Source organism: Ambystoma mexicanum, chromosome 5p (assembly GCF_040938575.1).
Source record: "Ambystoma mexicanum isolate Mex_15411 chromosome 5p, UKY_AmexF1_1, whole genome shotgun sequence".
NCBI lineage: Eukaryota > Metazoa > Chordata > Amphibia > Caudata > Ambystomatidae > Ambystoma > Ambystoma mexicanum.
In genome coordinates this window covers 24,839,460-24,856,695 of record NC_090930.1, presented here as the reverse complement: position 1 = coordinate 24,856,695, position 17,236 = coordinate 24,839,460, and the positions used below count along the sequence as shown (strand labels likewise).

Here is a 17,236-nt window from a genome sequence, read left to right as displayed (position 1 = left end):
GCATTACAAAAAAGGGTGGCGGCTACTTGGCAGACCCCAGAGTCTCTTCCAGTGGTCAACAAGTTGTTGACTAAGAAATACTGCCCATCCGGTAGCGACCCAAGCTATTGATCCACTCATCCCACTCCGGAGAGTTTGGTGGTTCAGGCAGCTGCGGCCACCTCCAGGCAGGTGGCGTACCCTACCATCCTTCTTTTTTTATTTTTTTATAACTGTTTATTGAGTTTAAACAACATAACATAAAGGAATGAACATAAATGAGACATGAATCAGCGGCATACATATGACGAAGGCAATTTGGCAATAATAACAGCTCGCATGGGCCCATGGGGACGAGCACTGTAAGACAGAAGTAGGCCAAGGCAGGCAAACAATGCTAACAGTGCTGCTGATGCACCCCCACCCGCAGGTCTCAGCTAGCGTCAAGCCATTTACCCCATATTTTTTCAAATCTGCGGGGACAACCCCGTGCGTTATAGATCCGGCGCTCTGAGGCTGCGCACCTGTCCAACTCATTACTCCCAACGGTTCAAGCACAGTGGGTCGCTGATCCCCATTGGCCGCAATTAGTCTTTTGCCTGCCCCCAGCGCAATTGTCAAAAACATTTTCTCGAATTTAGACAGGTCTACTTCACCCCCGATGCCCAGGAGTACCATCTTGGGATCTGTAGGGATTGGTGTCGCCAGAGCAGCTGAGATTGTGTTAACACAGTGCACCCAGAAGGCCTGTATCACCTGGCAGTCCCATATCATATGGTAGAAGGTGGCAGGTTCATTTTTGCATCAAACACATGTCCCGTCTTCTATTCCACCCCATCTGGCCATTACAGTGCGTGAGTGGTATGAGCGATGAAGGATCCTCAGCTGTATTAGTCTAAGCTTAGATTCTATACCAATTTCTCTGGGGGACATTAATGCCTCCACCCAATCTTCAGGTTCCATGGGACCTACATCCCTTTCCCACTTTGCCTTGAGCCCGTCGAGCTGTGCAGCCCCGAACGAGTTAAGGGCCTGATAGAGAGTGGAGGTGACATTAGAAGAGATGCGGTGCAGGAGAATATTGGTCTCAATGGGAGAGCAGGGGGGTATGATCGTCGTGTCAAGAAATTGGGTGTGGATGGCGTGGGACAGTTGCGCATGCCGAAACCGGTCAATGGGTGCCAGGTCGAATTGTTCTCGCATGCTCTCAAAACTCAGGAGGCGACCCCCTTGTATCACCTGTGCTAGTGTGTGTATTCCTTTTGCTTGCCAGTGGCCAAAGGAGCCCATTTTCACTAGTTCCGGGAGGAGCGCATTGTGCCATATGGGTTATGTCAGTGTTGGCTGTCCTTTCCAGCCGATTAGTTTATGTGCGTCCCACCAGGCACGACGGATGTGTTGGGTCATTTTGGGCAGCGCCGGGAGTTGATCGTGGGTGGTGTAGAGGATTTGCAGCGGTGTTAGCGGGGCCATGGTCTCCAGTTCTATACGGGTGTGTGGTAGTGTGGGTCCGCGTGCATCCAGTCATTTACTACTCCTATCTGTGTGGCCAGGTAATAGGTGCGTATGCAGGGTAAACCAATGCCCCCATCCCACACCGATCTCTGGAGCGTATCAAGGGCGATCCTGGATTGTTTCCCACCCCATAGCAGTGTGCGCAGGTTCTTGTCAATGAGTGTGAAGGTTTCGCAGGGAATGGGGAGTGGGGCATTCTGGAGAACGTACAACAGTCTGGGGAGGGTCATCATGTTGAATAGCGCGGCTCGGCCCATTAGCGATAGGGGAAGTGATTGCCAATGGGGGGTGTCTCTGTTGAACCGCTCGATTACAGGTTGTAGATTAAGTCGGAGGAACCCATCGAGCGTCGGGTCAAGCCGTATACCCAGGCATTTAAAATCCCTGATAGAGACATGGTATGGGCAGGTCTCCGGGATCGCAGACTCACCACCCTGAATCGGGAAGAATATGGTCTTGGCATCATTAACCTTTAGGCCCGCAAAGTACTGATATTCCCTGAGAATGAGGGAGACAGCCGGGCACAAGATACGCGGGTTACTGAGGTATAGGAGGAGGTCATCCGCATAGAGCGAAAGGCGGTCTTCACCCCCACCCGGCCAAACGAAACCGGTCCAGGTGGTATTAGCTCTAAGCTCAATCGCTAGTGGTTTGATGGCCAGGAGGAAGAGGAGTGGGGAAAGTGGGCATCCCTGTCTCGTGCCCCGACCCAAGGGAAATGTTTTGGAGGACCTGCCGTTCACCCTGACCGTGGCCTCCGGGGATGCAAATAGGAGTTTTACCCATGATATAAATGTCCCAGATTCATCCTAGCCATGATCTCCCACAGGGCATCCCACCCCACGGAGTCGAATGCCTTTTCAAAGTCCACCACCAGGAGGGCCAGTGGGGCTGGAATTTCCTTTGCCCTGGACAGCGCCATTTGGACTCTTAGTAAGTTCATTCTAGTTGATTTATTAGGCATGAAACCACATTGGTCTGGGTGGACGAAGGTCTCAATCACCTGCAGTAGTCGGTTAGCTAGTGTTCTGGCGAGGACCTTTGCTTCGCCATTAATCGGGGATATCGGACGATAGGAGGCGCATTCCTCTGGGGGTTTCCCGGGCTTGTGTATGACAACTATGCATGCCTTCCTGAGGTCTGGGGGGAGAGCTCCCAGTTCTCTGCTGCGTAGGAACATGTGATGCATGTGGGTAGGTAACATGCCTCTGAGGTATTTCCATGTCTGTGTCGGGAAACCATTGGGGCCCGGGGTTTTCCCGGGTTGGAGTTGTGCTAGCGCTTCTTGCACCTCGGTGTCGGTGATATCAGCATTCAAGAGATCTGATTGGTGCTGTGGAAGTATCAGGAGCTCGATTTGGTCGAGGTAGCGTGAGGGTTAAATTGGTGGGTTCCCAGTGGGTGGGGGATAGAGGTTTTTGTAGTAGGTTGCGAATGCCTCTACAATATCAGAGTCTTCTGTCAACAGTGTTCCATCTGGAGATCTGATTGCCCTTACGTGTCTTCTGCTTAGTTCGCGTCTCTCCAACCAGGCCAAAGTCTTGTTAGCCTTGTCGCCCCGTTCGTACATTTGGCTCCGGACTAATTGGTGGGCGATTCGTGCATTGTCTAGAGATAAGTTGCTGAGGGCGTCTTGCGCCGTGAGCATCGTCTCCTTTGCTTCTTGGGTGTGGTGTATTAGGGTTTGTCATTCACACTCCAAGACGCGTGCTTCTGCTTCTCTGACCTTCTGGACTTGGCGTTGTTGGTAGGCGGAAACCGCAGAGATAGCCTCCCCTTGGAGGACTGTTTTGTACGCCTCCCAGATCGAAATCGGGCAGTCCACAGAGCCTTCATTGAGTTCGAAATATTCCGTTGTCTTCCTTTCCAGCTCCTCAGCAATTTCAGGAAGACGTAGATGTATGCGTTGAGGCGCCAGTTACGATCCGGACGGCGGCAGGAGTTTTTAAACGTTAGAAGGAGCGGGGAGTGGTCCGAAATTCCTCTCGCAAGGAATTCAGCGTCGAGAAGCCTATGGGTCATATTGCGGGGAATGAAGGCGTAATCAATCCTGGATAACGATTTGTGGACACCCGAATAGAAGGAGAACCCTGCCTCGTCTCCATGGAGTGAGCGCCATGTGTCCGACGATCCCATGGCCTCGGCGAACGGTGTGGAGGTGGGGCGAGTTCCAGATCTCCTATGGGTTCTATCGACTGCGATATTCATGACCTCCTTAAAGTCCCCTCCAAGCACCCACGTATCAGCCTCTTCTTCCAGGAGCAAGCTCTGTAGTTCAGAGAGTAGTTCTTTCGTCAGCGTGGGGGGGCATAGATCGCTGCCAGGCCCCACTTCTCGCCCCAGATGTCTGCCAGCAGCAGTACATAGCGACCGCTCTGACCTTCCTAACCTGGAGAGGGACTTTCTTGTGAACGAGTATCATCGTGCCCCTAGCACCTTTCGTGTATCCGGCATGGTAAACATCGAGTAGTTGGATCTTTTGAAGAAGTTGGTGTTTGTGCCTATCAAGTGTGTTTCATTTAAGAGGGCAATGTCTGGCGAGTGTCGGTTTAGGTACTGGAGCACCAGTCTCCGTTTTATGCTGGAGCCGAGGCCGTTGACGTTCCATGACATTGTCACCTTGCTGGAGTTCACCCTGTCTGCGTGAGTCCTCTTGTTGGGATGTCTGGGAGGATTAGTGGCAGTTGCGCCTTTCTTGGGAGCATATGTCGGTTTCTTCTCAGAGGAGACATTTAGGGGTTGCCTCGCATTGAAGTGCCTGACGACTGGCTGACAGTTGCGTCCACGGTCCTGGCCAAAAACAGTGTCCGTTTACATTGCCTGTACTCATCGGTTTCCGGCCCTCTTGTCTCGTGATTCCGTTTCCTTGAGTCACCAAAACTCCCCCCTCCCCGTACTCCCCTGAACCCCCCCCCCCACCCCCAACTGGGAGCACCTGTCGCCCAAACATTGAACTTATAACTTGGTGAACAAACTTATAACTTGGTGAACTTCTTCGGGATAACCCTGACTGTGATAGTGCCCGCGCCGCATCAGGGCGGCGGGCGCAAGTTGAGCGCTCCCATGTTATTACGTTGCAGATTAGTCCCCCCCCCCGTTGCGTGGTCCTTACCCCTTTTCGGTGAGGGTCCCCGTCACGTCGTTGTCTGCGTTGTTCGGGGATTGAGGAGGCGAGGGTCGATCGGACCGGGGCCTCTGTGTGGGCGGTCCCAGTGGCATGCGCCTCACTCTGGTTTCCAGCCAGTCCCATGCATCTTTGGGTGTGTAGAACAGATGAGTGGTGCCCTCATAGTGGACTTTAAGCGATGCCGGAAAGAATAAAGCATATTTGATAGAGAGCGAGTGAAGTTTCTTCTTGACCGAGTCAAAGGATTGGCGGGCCTTCTGGACGTCCTTAGTGTAGCCGGGGTAGAGCCCGATCCTGTAGCCGTTATGTTTTCGGGCCAGAGGCCCTTGCCATTTGTAGGATCGCATCTCGGTCCCGGTAATTCAGCAGGCGTGCGATTATTGTTCTGGGCGGGGCGCCCGGAGTTGGTGAGCCGGTGGGGACTCTATGCGCCCTTTCTAAGGAGAAGAATTTGGACAGTTTTTTGGGGACGTAGATATTAGCCAGCCAGTCCTCAAGAAAGAGTTCAGCGCTGGAGCCTTTCTCACTCTCCGGTATTCCTAGGATCCTGAGGTTATTGCGCCGCGCCCTCCCCTCACTGTCCTCCGCACGGTAACGGTATTCCAGTTGGGCTACTTTTCCGGGTGATCGCAGGAAAGTTGTTGCTCTAAACGGTGCACTGTGTCTTCTGTGTATGAAATTCTCTGATCCGCCTCACCAAACCTGGCCGATAGATTGCGGAGGTCTTGGCGTATAAGGGACACCTCTGTGGATAGTCCTCCCATTTTGAGTTCCAGTGATGTTCTCGAGTCCCCAATCGCTTTCATGAGGTCTGTCGGAGAGATTGGGGGGGTCATGGGCCTCTTCGCTGGCACCTTCCTCTTCTGGAGTCTGAGTCCCCTGCTAGGGGGGGGGCTGTTGTGTAGAAGTCCATTTTACTTTGAAGAGTTTGTCTTTTAGCTTTTTCTTTCCCCATGTCGCAGGTGGCGTGTCTGGTATGGCAGCAGGCCCGAGTATTCCACGTTGTCGGGCAAGTATGGATGATGAGGCCTGGAGGGGCCCTGCGCGTGTCAGATTGTTACGTCGCGGCAATACGGGGTGCCCACGGTGTGTCCACGTGAGGGCGGCGTCGAAGACAGTGAAGCGTGTTCCTCCGGAGTGTGGCCCCCTCCTTCAGGGCTGCTAGGCGCTTGGGGGTGGTGCGGTATGAGTAGGGGAGAGCTCGCCCCCGCAGTAGTGGTGCCCTGTAGGAGCTGTTCTGCGGGTTGTCCCCCACTGCAGTCCAAGTGTGCTGAGGCCTTGCTTAGGGAGGGGGGGGAGAAAACAGTCTTTCAAGGAAGTGCCGGATTGTGCCGCTGTATTGTTCCCTGGCGTAGCACTAGCAAGTACCTATCTCCGCCCTGTGCAGTTCCGTTCATGGGCTTCACAGGCCCTGTCGCCGGTCCAGGTGTAGGGGGCGGGGGGGAACGGGGCAAGCTCCCAGCCCCACACACACACTCCTACCTCGCCGTAGCTGGGTCTGTTGCCCTTGTGTTGTCCACCAGCAGGGGAGCGCAGCACTCGATCTTCCTAGTCGTGCCGCGACTCGACCCTGGGCGATTCAGTCTCGCTGACGGGGGTGGGTGGGGGGGGGGGGGAGATTACTGGGGGAAGGTTGGCCCGGGCTGCGGCGAGCACTCCGGGTAGCTCGCGGGTCTGTGCGTGGGGAACGGTGGAGCGTTTCCCTCGTGGTCCTCTGGAAGTTCAGGGAGGAGAGAGGGGGCTCCTCGAGTGCGTTGCACTGCCAGGGGCGAGGGGGATGCGGTGTATCTACGGCAGCAGCCGTTCCGATCCCGGCACCCTGCGGTGTCTCCAGGATCAGGCAGGAGGGAGGGACCACAGTTGTGACTTCGACGGTGCCGGTGGAACGCCCCGGGGGGGTTTCCTCCTGTCGGTCTGTGTAGTTCAGACTTGTACCAAAGGTTGGGTCCCTATTGCCAGGAGGTCAAGGTTATTGTAATGCACCCAAGGGGTACTGCATACCATCTTGCTAAACATTAGTCTCCCCCTCTTCACCTTAGATTAAAATTGGTGTTTCGGTTCCATCGTTTTTTTAGCATTGCACTAAAAGCAGCTGTGCCTGCAAGATAAGAACATTTTACTTACCAGTAACTTCGTTGAATATGTTCTCTGGAACATTTCACCAACAAAATAACTCTTCCTACATCAGACACTTTTTCTGACTGAGACCCCACTCTTAATAGGGAATGGACTTCTAAAGTTTGGGTATATTTCTTGTGACTTGGTTCCATCTGACTGCATCATTACTTGCCTTCCTTTTGTTGAGTAAATTATTGAATACACTTCTAAGAACCTATGGTGACCATATATATATATATATTTCTGAGGCTTGTGGAATCTGCTTAGATCACATGCTGTGCATAGGCCGACATCTAGTGGAAGCTGCAGAGTATTACAGTTTGTTTTTCGAAACTCGAAAATGGGCGTCGACACAGGCGTGCCAGTAATACTATCCCTAGTGTGACGTCCACTCTACCCAAGATCCCTCACGCGTCTAGGATCCTCCTCAGATTGTTTTTTTCCGCCATACTGGTCGGAAGCATCTTGCGGAGTCCCCTGGCTTAGCCATACTTTTACTAATAATTGAAATTTAATATTCTTTATTGACATCCTTCCCCACCCCAACGTCGACCCTCGACACTCGACGACGGCTGGAGAAGACATCGACCGTCGGCTGCTGCACGACGGATCTGGGCCTCGGAAGGCCGCTGGCCTCGGCCCGGGCCTAGTAGGCCGCTGGCCTCGGCCCTGCAAGTAGGGAGAGTGGGGGGTGGTACATACTCTTCACTCTTGGTATATAGATACACTTATATATTTCCTACACTTATCAGCCCGCTGCCTCAAGGTGCGTATGGAGGGTACCCCTTTCCAATTCTGCCCCAAGTGCAACCGCAAATACCCTTGGGTCGACAGGCACGCCACGTGCAATCTCTGCTTGCCGAGGGACCACCCCGAAGCGAACTGCAGAGCGTGTAGTAGGTTTAAACCTAAGACACTCAAGGACCGTTCGACAAAGCGTTGGGCCCACCACGCCAGGCAGGCGGCCATGGCAGCGGAGGGCGCCTTCAGCAATGGCAGCGACGCCGTACTTTCGGACGGCGAGGGCATTACGGCGTCGAAGGACAGCCGAGCGCAGGTCCCCGACCTCGGAAGGTCGTCCGGCAGGGCGGCTATGGGGAAGACCCCCGGCGACGCAAGCGCTACACACCCTACACACACTAAGCACACTAAGTCCAACCGAACCTCGACGACGTCGACTTCTCGGAAAGAGGCACAAATAGAACGGTCCGACTCGGTGTCCTCTGGGCGCTCTCGATCGAGATCGCCTCATGACGCAAGGCAATCATCCACTCTTGCCAAGAGTGCCTCGCTCCCTAGACTAATGGAAGTTCGATCGTTGGAGGACGAAGACGACTTCCACCCCCAGGCCGCGCTCCAAGAGACGGAGGCAGCAGTTAACACCAGCGGGGCCCCACGCTCGAAAGACACAGATACCTCTCCCGATCCTCGACGCCAGGCGTCGAAAGTCTCCGGGGCCTCCAAGGGGCAGGGAAAACATTTTTCCACGCACAGGAAGGGGGGGAAACAGCGGAAAGCACATTCTTCCACTCCTGTAAGACCATCCTTCCCCCCTAAGCAGACAAACAAATACAAGTCTACTGAGAGATCAACATCCAGCAAGGGTACCCTTGATAAGTCCCCTAAACTGCCTACTAAAGTCATCCCCTGTTCCAAAGAATGGTCTAGCGAAGACATAGACAGGGTCATGTCAAGGATGTCTTCCTTGGCTGATTTTTACGACAAGAATCCAGAGCATTTCCTCTCGTATGACCCTCAGGGAGCCACACCCTCAGGTTCCACTGATCCCATCCCCCTAAGTAAACCCCTAAGTAAACCCTTCGAGGTACAGCCTTACTCTACTCCATACTCTACTCCACACCCCAGGTACCAAGGAGAGCCTTTCCCTGAGGGGGACCAGGAGTTTGAAATTATGGAGGAGCAAACCGGGACGGAATACTATGCGGATGATGAGGACCAGGAGGAGGGAGAAGATGAGCAGGAAATTTACAGAGTAGATTCCCCGGTAGAGAACGAAGCCCCAGTTACCGACTCGCCAGTCGATAACCAGCCCCTCCTTAATGAGGTTCTCGCTCGCGCGGCAGAACATTTTCACATCGACACCCACGGTGTACAGGAGGAAAGGGACTTCGCAGAAGAGTTGGTAGGAGAGAGGAGGCCGGTCGCTCAGACCATCCCTATCCTTAAATCCATCCAACGAAGAATAGATCCGTCCCTGGTGAACCCAAACCTCACCAGAGCAGTCAACCCCAGGGTCGAAAAACTTTTCCGGGCAGCTCAATCTGACCCTCTCTATATAAGAGGACATCTTAAACCAGACTCCCTAGTGGTTACCAACACTCGGAAGAGGGCTGGAACACCCTTATCTTCGTCAGAAGCTCCTCCCGACAAGGAGAGCAAGAAACTTTACGGCTTTGGCAGAAAGGTAGCCTCAACGTCCGCCTACCAAGCAAGGATTGCTAACTCCACCACCCTGTTGGCCAGCTACAACTGCCATCAATGGGAAGAGGTCGCGGCACTCATAGCCTCTGCTCCGGAACCCTTAAAGGGCCAATTGGCTCGGATCTCAGCAGAAGGGAGAGCCGTGTCTGGTTGCATATTGAAAGCAACTTTCGACGCCGCGGACAACGCAGGAAGATTGATAGCAGAGGGTACTGTTATCAAGAGACATGCGTGGTTACGGCAGTCGGGGTTCAAAACAGAAACTCAGGCTTCTTTAATAGACAAGCCGGTGGAACCCGATCTATTGTTTGGGAAAGCGGTCGAAGACGCACTGAAAAACGCCAAGGACGAATACGAAACACTTAAATCCCTTGGCCAACTAACCAACAAACCCCCTAACCAGAGGGGGAACAGTAATTTTCGTCGCCCACGCGGCCAAAATTCACAAAGAGGCAACTATGCCCAAGGACAGGGTACACAGTGGAACAACAGCCAGCAGTCTACCCAAAGTTACGGCAGGGGTAACAAAAGAGGTCGTGGGAGAGGCAGAGGCAGCCCCAACAAGGGAGGTGGCACGCCTCCACCAAAGCAGTGACGCTCAGTTCAGGGTCCCTTCTCACACAACCCCAGTAGGGGGACGCATTTCCAACTTCACCCAGGCTTGGGAAGGGATCACCTCAGACAAATGGGTGCTGTCAACAGTGTCCTCAGGATATTGTATAGAATTACTGCAGCGTCCCCGGAACCATCCTCCACGACAAAAAGTACACTCCCTAGAACATCAGAAAATCCTTCTCGAGGAGATCGCCATTCTGCTAGAAAAGGACGCGATAGAACTCGTCCCAGGACACCAGGTAAACAAGGGTATCTATTCAACCTACTTCCTTGTGCCAAAGAAAGATTTGACAATGCGCCCAGTATTGGACCTACGGCCTGCCAACAAGTATGTCAAGCCCCAAAAATTCCGTATGACCACGCTACAAGAGGTAATCCCCCTCCTAAAAAAGGGGGATTACATGGCAACCTTGGATATGAAAGATGCTTATTTTCATATTTCCATGCTCCCGGCGCACAGAAAGTACTTGCGCTTCAAGGTGGACAGTCGCCACTACCAATTCAAGGTACTGCCCTTCGGGATAGCTTCAGCACCAAGGGTATTTACCAAGGTACTGGCGGTGGCAGCGGCACACCTACGCAGGGAGGCAATCCCAGTGTACCCTTATCTGGACGACTGGCTCATAACGGGGGAAACCCCAGGAATTTGCAGGACAAACATTCGAAGGACTATCGACCTCCTCCACAAATTAGGCTTCTCAATCAATGAGAAGAAGTCAAGCCTGGTGCCAAGCACCTCAAAACAGATCCTAGGAGCAATCCTAGATACTCAGGAAGGGTTGACCTTCCCTTCGGAAGAGAGAATTCGGAATATACTACTGCAAATTCCACATTATCAGTCCGGTCAACAAATAACGGTACGCAAAGCAATGCGGTTACTGGGCATGATGGCGTCATGCATTTACCTGGTCCCCCACGCGCGACTGCGCATGTGTCCCATGCAGGAATGGTTGGCGAAACAGTGGTCTCAGGCAAGTGGTCAGTGGGACGATCTAGTGGTCGTTTCGCCAACACTGGTACAGAGCCTACACTGGTGGACAAGAGAGAATCTCGCAAGGGGAAAACCCTTTTACGATCCCGAAATACAGGCAGTGGTGACTACAGATGCATGCCTGACTGGGTGGGGAGCTCACCATCTCCACCACACAGCTCAGGGTCTCTGGTCTCACTCAGTAGCCAAGAACCACATCAACCTCCTAGAGCTTCTGGCAGTATTCCGAGCGCTTCGGGCGTTCGAGCCCCATCTACTAAACCTGTTGGTGCAGATCCGGACGGACAGCACGACAGCCATGTTCTATCTGAACAGCCAAGGAGGGACTTGCTCGCCAAATCTGTCCAAGCTTGCCCAAAAAATCTGGATATGGGCACTCAGATGGAACATCTTCCTGTCATCGCAACATGTTCCAGGGGAGCTCAATTCCCTAGCGGATGCTCTAAGCAGAGACTCCCTCCCAGAAGAACACGAATGGGTACTTCACAGAGAGATCGTAGAAGATCTCTTCTCTCTGTGGGGTTTCCCCACTATAGACTTATTCGCCACAAGCGAAAACAAACAATGCCCAGGATTTGCATCCAGGTTCCCCCAGCCAGACTCCCAAGGGAACGCCCTGTGGATGAACTGGTCAGGGATGTTTGCGTACGCTTTTCCACCAACTCCTCTCATCAGGAAGGTGGTGTACAAGATGAACAAGGAATCGATGACGCTCATCCTAGTTGCTCCCATGTGGGCGAGACAACCATGGTTTCCACACCTACGCAGAATGGCGGTGTGCGAGCCCATCAAACTTCCAGCCTGGTACAACCTTCTGTCCCAGCAACAAGGTCAAACAGTGCACCAGCAACCCAACTCAATGAACCTGGCAGCATGGCTCCTGAAGTCATAGAGTTTGGACATCTCAATCTACCACAGAGGTGTATGGACATCCTAAAAGAATCCAGGAAACTAAACACAAGGCACTGTTACTTTGACAAGTGGAAAATATTTGTTATTTGGTGCCAGAATAAACAAATCAACCCTGTTGATTGCACTCCTTCCAACGTCGTGACATACATGCTCCACCTGCTGGATGCAGGATTGGTTTTTAACTCTCTGAAAGTACACCTGGCAGCCCTCTCGGCTTACACCACATCCCATAACAAGGTGTCGTGGTGGAAGGTACCAGTAGTTAAAGCCTTCATGGAAGGAGTAAAGAGACTTCACCCCCCTATTTCTAACCCACCGCCAGGATGGGACCTTAATGTGGTGCTAGCTAAGCTCATGGGCCCCCCGTTCGAACCCATGCATAAAAGTAGTCTCAAACACCTGACTTATAAAACGGCCCTCTTAGTAGCCATTACCTCTATAAGAAGGGTCAGTGAAATTCAGGCTCTGTCAGTGCAGGATCCTTTCTTTACTATCCACAAGGACAAACTGGTTTTACGCACACACCCTAGGTTCTCACCTAAATTTATATCAAAGTTCCATGTAAACCAGTCCATCGAGCTTCCGGCTTTCTTCCAGGACCCGCAAAACTCGGCTGAGGTGAAACTACACACCCTAGATGTGCGTAGGGCGGTCCTCTACTATGTAAATAAAACCAGACCGCTAAGGAAAACAGATCAACTGTTTGTCTCCGTAGCTACAGGCAGAGAGGGAGATCGCGTCTCTAAAGGCGCTATCTCGAAGTGGATTATCAACTGTATACAGCTGTGTTACTCTCTTTCTGAAAAAACTCTGCCTTTTACGCCAAGGGCCCACTCTACTAGAGGCATTGGGGCCACTCTGGCTTTCATTGCAAATGTTCCCCTCGACACCATTTGCAAAGCAGCTACTTGGAGCTCTATTCACACTTTTACTCAGCATTACTGCATTGACACCCATTCCAAGACAGATACACAAGTGGGACAAGCGGTTCTAAGACACCTGTTTGCTCATGACCCTTCTCACATCCCACCTCCTTCTTCTGGTACTGCTCGCTAATCTATGCACAGCATGTGATCTAAGCAGATTCCACAAGCCTCAGAAGGGATACATTACTCACCGTAATCGTATTTCTGATGCTTGTATCTGCTTAGATTCACATGCGACCCACCCTTCCTCCCCTCCGAGAGAAGGCGCATGATTGCTTGTAGTCTTACCTTTCTGTCTATCTGCTTGGATTATCTGTACTCACGCTACTCCTCATGCTTCCTCATGTCAGAAAAAATACAATCTGAGGATCCTAGACGCGTGAGGGATCTTGGGTACAGTGGACGTCACACTAGGGATAGTATTACTGGCACGCCTGTGCCGACGCCCATTTTCGAGTTTCGAAAAACAAACTGTAATACTCCGCAGCTTCCACTAGATGTCGGCCTATGCACAGCATGTGAATCTAAGCAGATACAAGCATCAGAAATATGATTACGGTGAGTAATGTATCCCATATGTTTATAATTGAGTTGTGTAATATCACCTGCTTGTTTCATTTTCTAGTGTATGTTTGGGGCCTAGTAACATATAGTATTTTTGTACTTGCCTGTCCAAATTGAACTATTGTGTGCTTCAGTCTCGGGAGGATAGCACGGGGGCAACGTGCTCGCCTTGGAAGCAAGACGGTATGGAGCAACATGGGTTTGATCCCCGGGTCCGCGCTTTAGAAACCTCTGGGTATTAACCACGTTATAAATAACCTATCATATCATATTCACTGTGGACTCCTTGTGGACCCCCTGACCCCACTCACTTTCTCCTGACACAAATCCTTGACCACACTCCACGCGTACCTTAATTGTGTTTGGCCAATCTCTGAGTTGCCCTATTCACTAGAACTAGGGTGGTTGCCTAATATCTGTCCACCAGGCCAGGTTCTCGAAATCCATCTTAACAGTCCCCCTCTCAGCAGCCTTTGAATGTGTACTTTGGTTATCTTCTTTGGTCTTTCTTAAATCACCAATGGGCCTTCCTCTCTTTGACCTAGTGTCTCCAGTTGCTGTGCATTCTCTGGCTGCTGACGTCGGGGCTGCAATCTCCAGATTGGGGTGCTGGCCTCGAGGAGGCCGGGAACTCTTCAGTGGAGTCACCTCATCTGGCTCCTCCATTTTGTAAGCGTCTGTATGCATACCCTGTACTTGCCTCCATTGGCTTGCAATGGGCCATTGACTTTTATTTGGCCAAAGATTAACCTGCATTTGGTGGTTTTTTGTTGCATTCTAGGCCTGTGAGCCTCACCAAAAGTCTAGATGGAACAATCCTATGAAACCATGTTAATTTTTCAAAAAGTCACATACTTATTGTTACTGTTGTACATATGACTTTGTTATATTTGTACAGAACTATTGAATGTATTTTTCCATGCTGTGCGTACATGAAACAGTTTGCTGTACCTTTCCACCGCCTTTGGCTTCTGGGGAGTTGCCTTGACTGCTCAGAAATATTGGTGTGTCTAGGCTCTCGAAATAAAGCTCAAGAACAATCTTCCTGACAATGTGCTTTGATTTTTGACCTTAGACGATGCAGAATCATGCAGCAGTGTTCCGAACGGGCCCAGTGCTGCAGGAGGGCTGTGAGAAACTGCACACTATTGCCAAATCAATGGACGACCTGAAGACCTTTGACCGAGGTAAAACCTTCATTTATGCTTTTGGATAAAAATTAGGCAGGCTGTGTCGAGTGTTTTCTTCCTTATAGACTCCCGTTCAGGAAAACATGCAAGCCTTTATTGCCAAGGCAGCAATGTCTTTCCCTTCATGCGCCACTGCCTGACGAGGCGGGGTAAGATCTCTTGCCCATGGGTCTCAGCTGCTGGGGCTGTTCAGAAATGTAATTGCGGCACATTGGCAGGTAGCTAGATCAGTTGTCTGTCCACGAATCGCAGCCATTCAGTCCTCATTGGCAAGGCACCTGGCGATGAGGTTGGTAACGAGAAATCTCTACCCATTGGATATCTTGTTACAGCATCTCCGATGAAGATCTTCATGTCGAACAGAAGGGTGGGGGCTCTCAAACCCTGGAATAGTCATTTATCTTCTGATAAGGGGAGGAATCTGCACAAATAGAGGTAAGGGGGGAGTCCCCCAGTCTTTGAGCTTGAAACTGGACATTTGCCATATCTCCCCTTCTTTTGGCAGACTCCTCCGACTGTCTATGGAATAGATTCTGATGCCCAGTTTCAGGATGAATGTACTCCGCTCTGTATTAGGCACATTATCACGTGGACTCTGCTTGTTACCACCATAGTGGTTTCCTCTTGCTGAGGTTTGTCAGTGTGTCTAATGAGGTCCATGCCTCAGATGTGGTAGGAAGGAAAGGGGAGGAGTACATTGGCATTTCAAAGCGGGAGTGGAGGCAGAATTGCTAGGTAACACCGGAATATTGAGTGATAGCATAAGCATTTTTGAGTAGCCCCTAGTTTGTGACGAGTTGTTTGCTAAGTTAATGTAATTTTTGCAGTACTTTAATTAGGATTACCTGGATATCAAGATGTGTTTCTAAAATCAACCATGGTGGGCAGATTTTAAGAGGCCATCCTAGTTGTGGTGAACAGGGAGAGTTTAGCCAAACTCAATGAAGGTAGTGTGCTGAGCAGTCAAGACTCAGTCTCAGAGTGTGAGTGGGGTCAGGGGCCCCAGTGAGACCTCACAAAAATGACGCACAATAAATCAGCTTAAGCAGTCAGTTATAAAAAGTAATTTTTTATGCCTTCAACAACAAACCAAGAAATGAAACAAGCAGGTAGTATTATCACACAAAACCATATAACAAATATATACATTCACCAGTAGGTTTATTTACAAGACATCACTAATAACTAACCTGATTATGTATGTGTCCTGTCTCCTGCTGTATCTCCATGTTGGAGTGCACTCTGATGCCTGGGGACTTGGCTGCAAGATAAACAAATAAATGACTAAAAAAAAAACGGGTATACTCCTATATAGATAAAATAATAAGAACCAGTCACAAGTACAATTCCCTTTACTTAAAAAGTCAATCACTAAAATGTATGGGGCCCAAAAAGTCACTGGTTCCAATACAAGGTTTCTCCAGGAAGGTGTTCTCTACAGGGATGCAATGGATTTGTTGTGGTGATTCAAAACAGTTTCAAAGTTCAACTGTTTGCCAGATGACTGGTAACTTCTCCTCTGTTCGAGGCCCAATGGTAACACAGGGGAAAGACACTAGACCCAGGCTCGTCAACCAAAGTTAAATAAAGTGGAAGTTGGGAGACAAAGGGCTTTACATATGGAGGACAGGTATACTTACCTTATGCTCATCACTCCCCGCCAGACTCTGATTTTCCCAAGGGCCATGATGGATTGCCTAGTGGTCAATGGGAGCGCAGTCTTCGTCGTTTGGGTGAGAGGTGCCCAGGAATTGCAGGTTTGAGTGCTCTTCCGGTCGGGTGCAACTGCAAGATGCAAGCCCAGTTGATTAAGAAATGCATTCCTCTTCAGGATGCTTCACGAGATGGAGGAAGGCCATTTCCAGCGATGATCACTGTTTGCAGGTGACGGCGGGTGTCCTTCCAGTCACGTCAAAGAATCCGCTCCAACACTGGAGGCTCTCTTGAACACGACTTATGGCACAAGCTGGAGACAATAAAAGTTCTGGCATTGAACGCAGACTGACGATTCTGGCAAGGCAGCTCACGAGGGAGCTGGGCAGTCCACTGGGCAGTCTAAGGGGCACTTCTGAAGGCTGTGAGGGACATGCAACCATGAAGATGTCAAGACTAGTTGGTACCACTAGTTCAAGGGTTCAGGGATCGCGCCCTGATGCTTGCGAGCTTCGGCGCCTTATAAATACATAAATAAATAAAGGGTTGGAGCAGAAATGAGGGCTTTATGAGATCAAGCAAAGGAGCAGGGCTTCACCGGGCCAATCACTGGAGGAGATGCTGGTCCACTGCAGAAGTCGTCCTTGGATAGTCAACTGTTTGAAGGATTGAAGAATTGCTTTAGTAGTCCTCCTATTCAAAACTGGAGTCCAAGCACACCAATGGAAAAGATCTGCACCATTCAAATAGCCAATAGTTGTGCAGTCAGGAACAACTACTGGATTCACATCTGCCCCAGTAGCAGACCTTCTGGCACTAGGGATGCGTTGAGGTCTCTTTAGATAGTTTTTTTCCACCCAGCTAGCTGGTCGCCTTATGTGGAGCTTTTACTTATTGCAAAATTGTTATATTTCCCGACCTCTGGTCGTTTGATTATTGGTCCTCCTCCTTCAACAATTTCCTTACCGCCGACGAATACACCAAAGAATAACATTCGACGGCTGGTGCTCCGGTCGGCACTGCTGACCGCGTGGCCGGCCTATACAGTAGAGAGAGTGGGGTCTGGGGGTCTCTATTCTTTACAAGAATGTCTTCCCTTCTCCCCTCTTTTTGCCCTTTCGGTCTTGCTGTCGCTTTAACGCACCTGAGCTATGAACAGGACACCATTTAAAATGTGCCCTTCCTGTAAGGGAAAATACCCCTG

The 17,236-nt window shown here is 50.9% G+C and overlaps 1 protein-coding gene across 1 annotated transcript in view; it reads left to right on the top strand.

Moving 5' to 3' along the window:
* Nucleotides 1–17,236, top strand: part of SDHA (succinate dehydrogenase complex flavoprotein subunit A) — a 473,685-nt gene that overhangs the window by 349,309 nt on the left and 107,140 nt on the right. Inside the window, exon 12 of the mRNA XM_069612357.1 lies at nucleotides 14,265–14,376. Within this exon, the coding sequence (XP_069468458.1) occupies nucleotides 14,265–14,376 (112 nt within the window). The remainder of the gene's footprint in view (nucleotides 1–14,264; nucleotides 14,377–17,236) is intronic.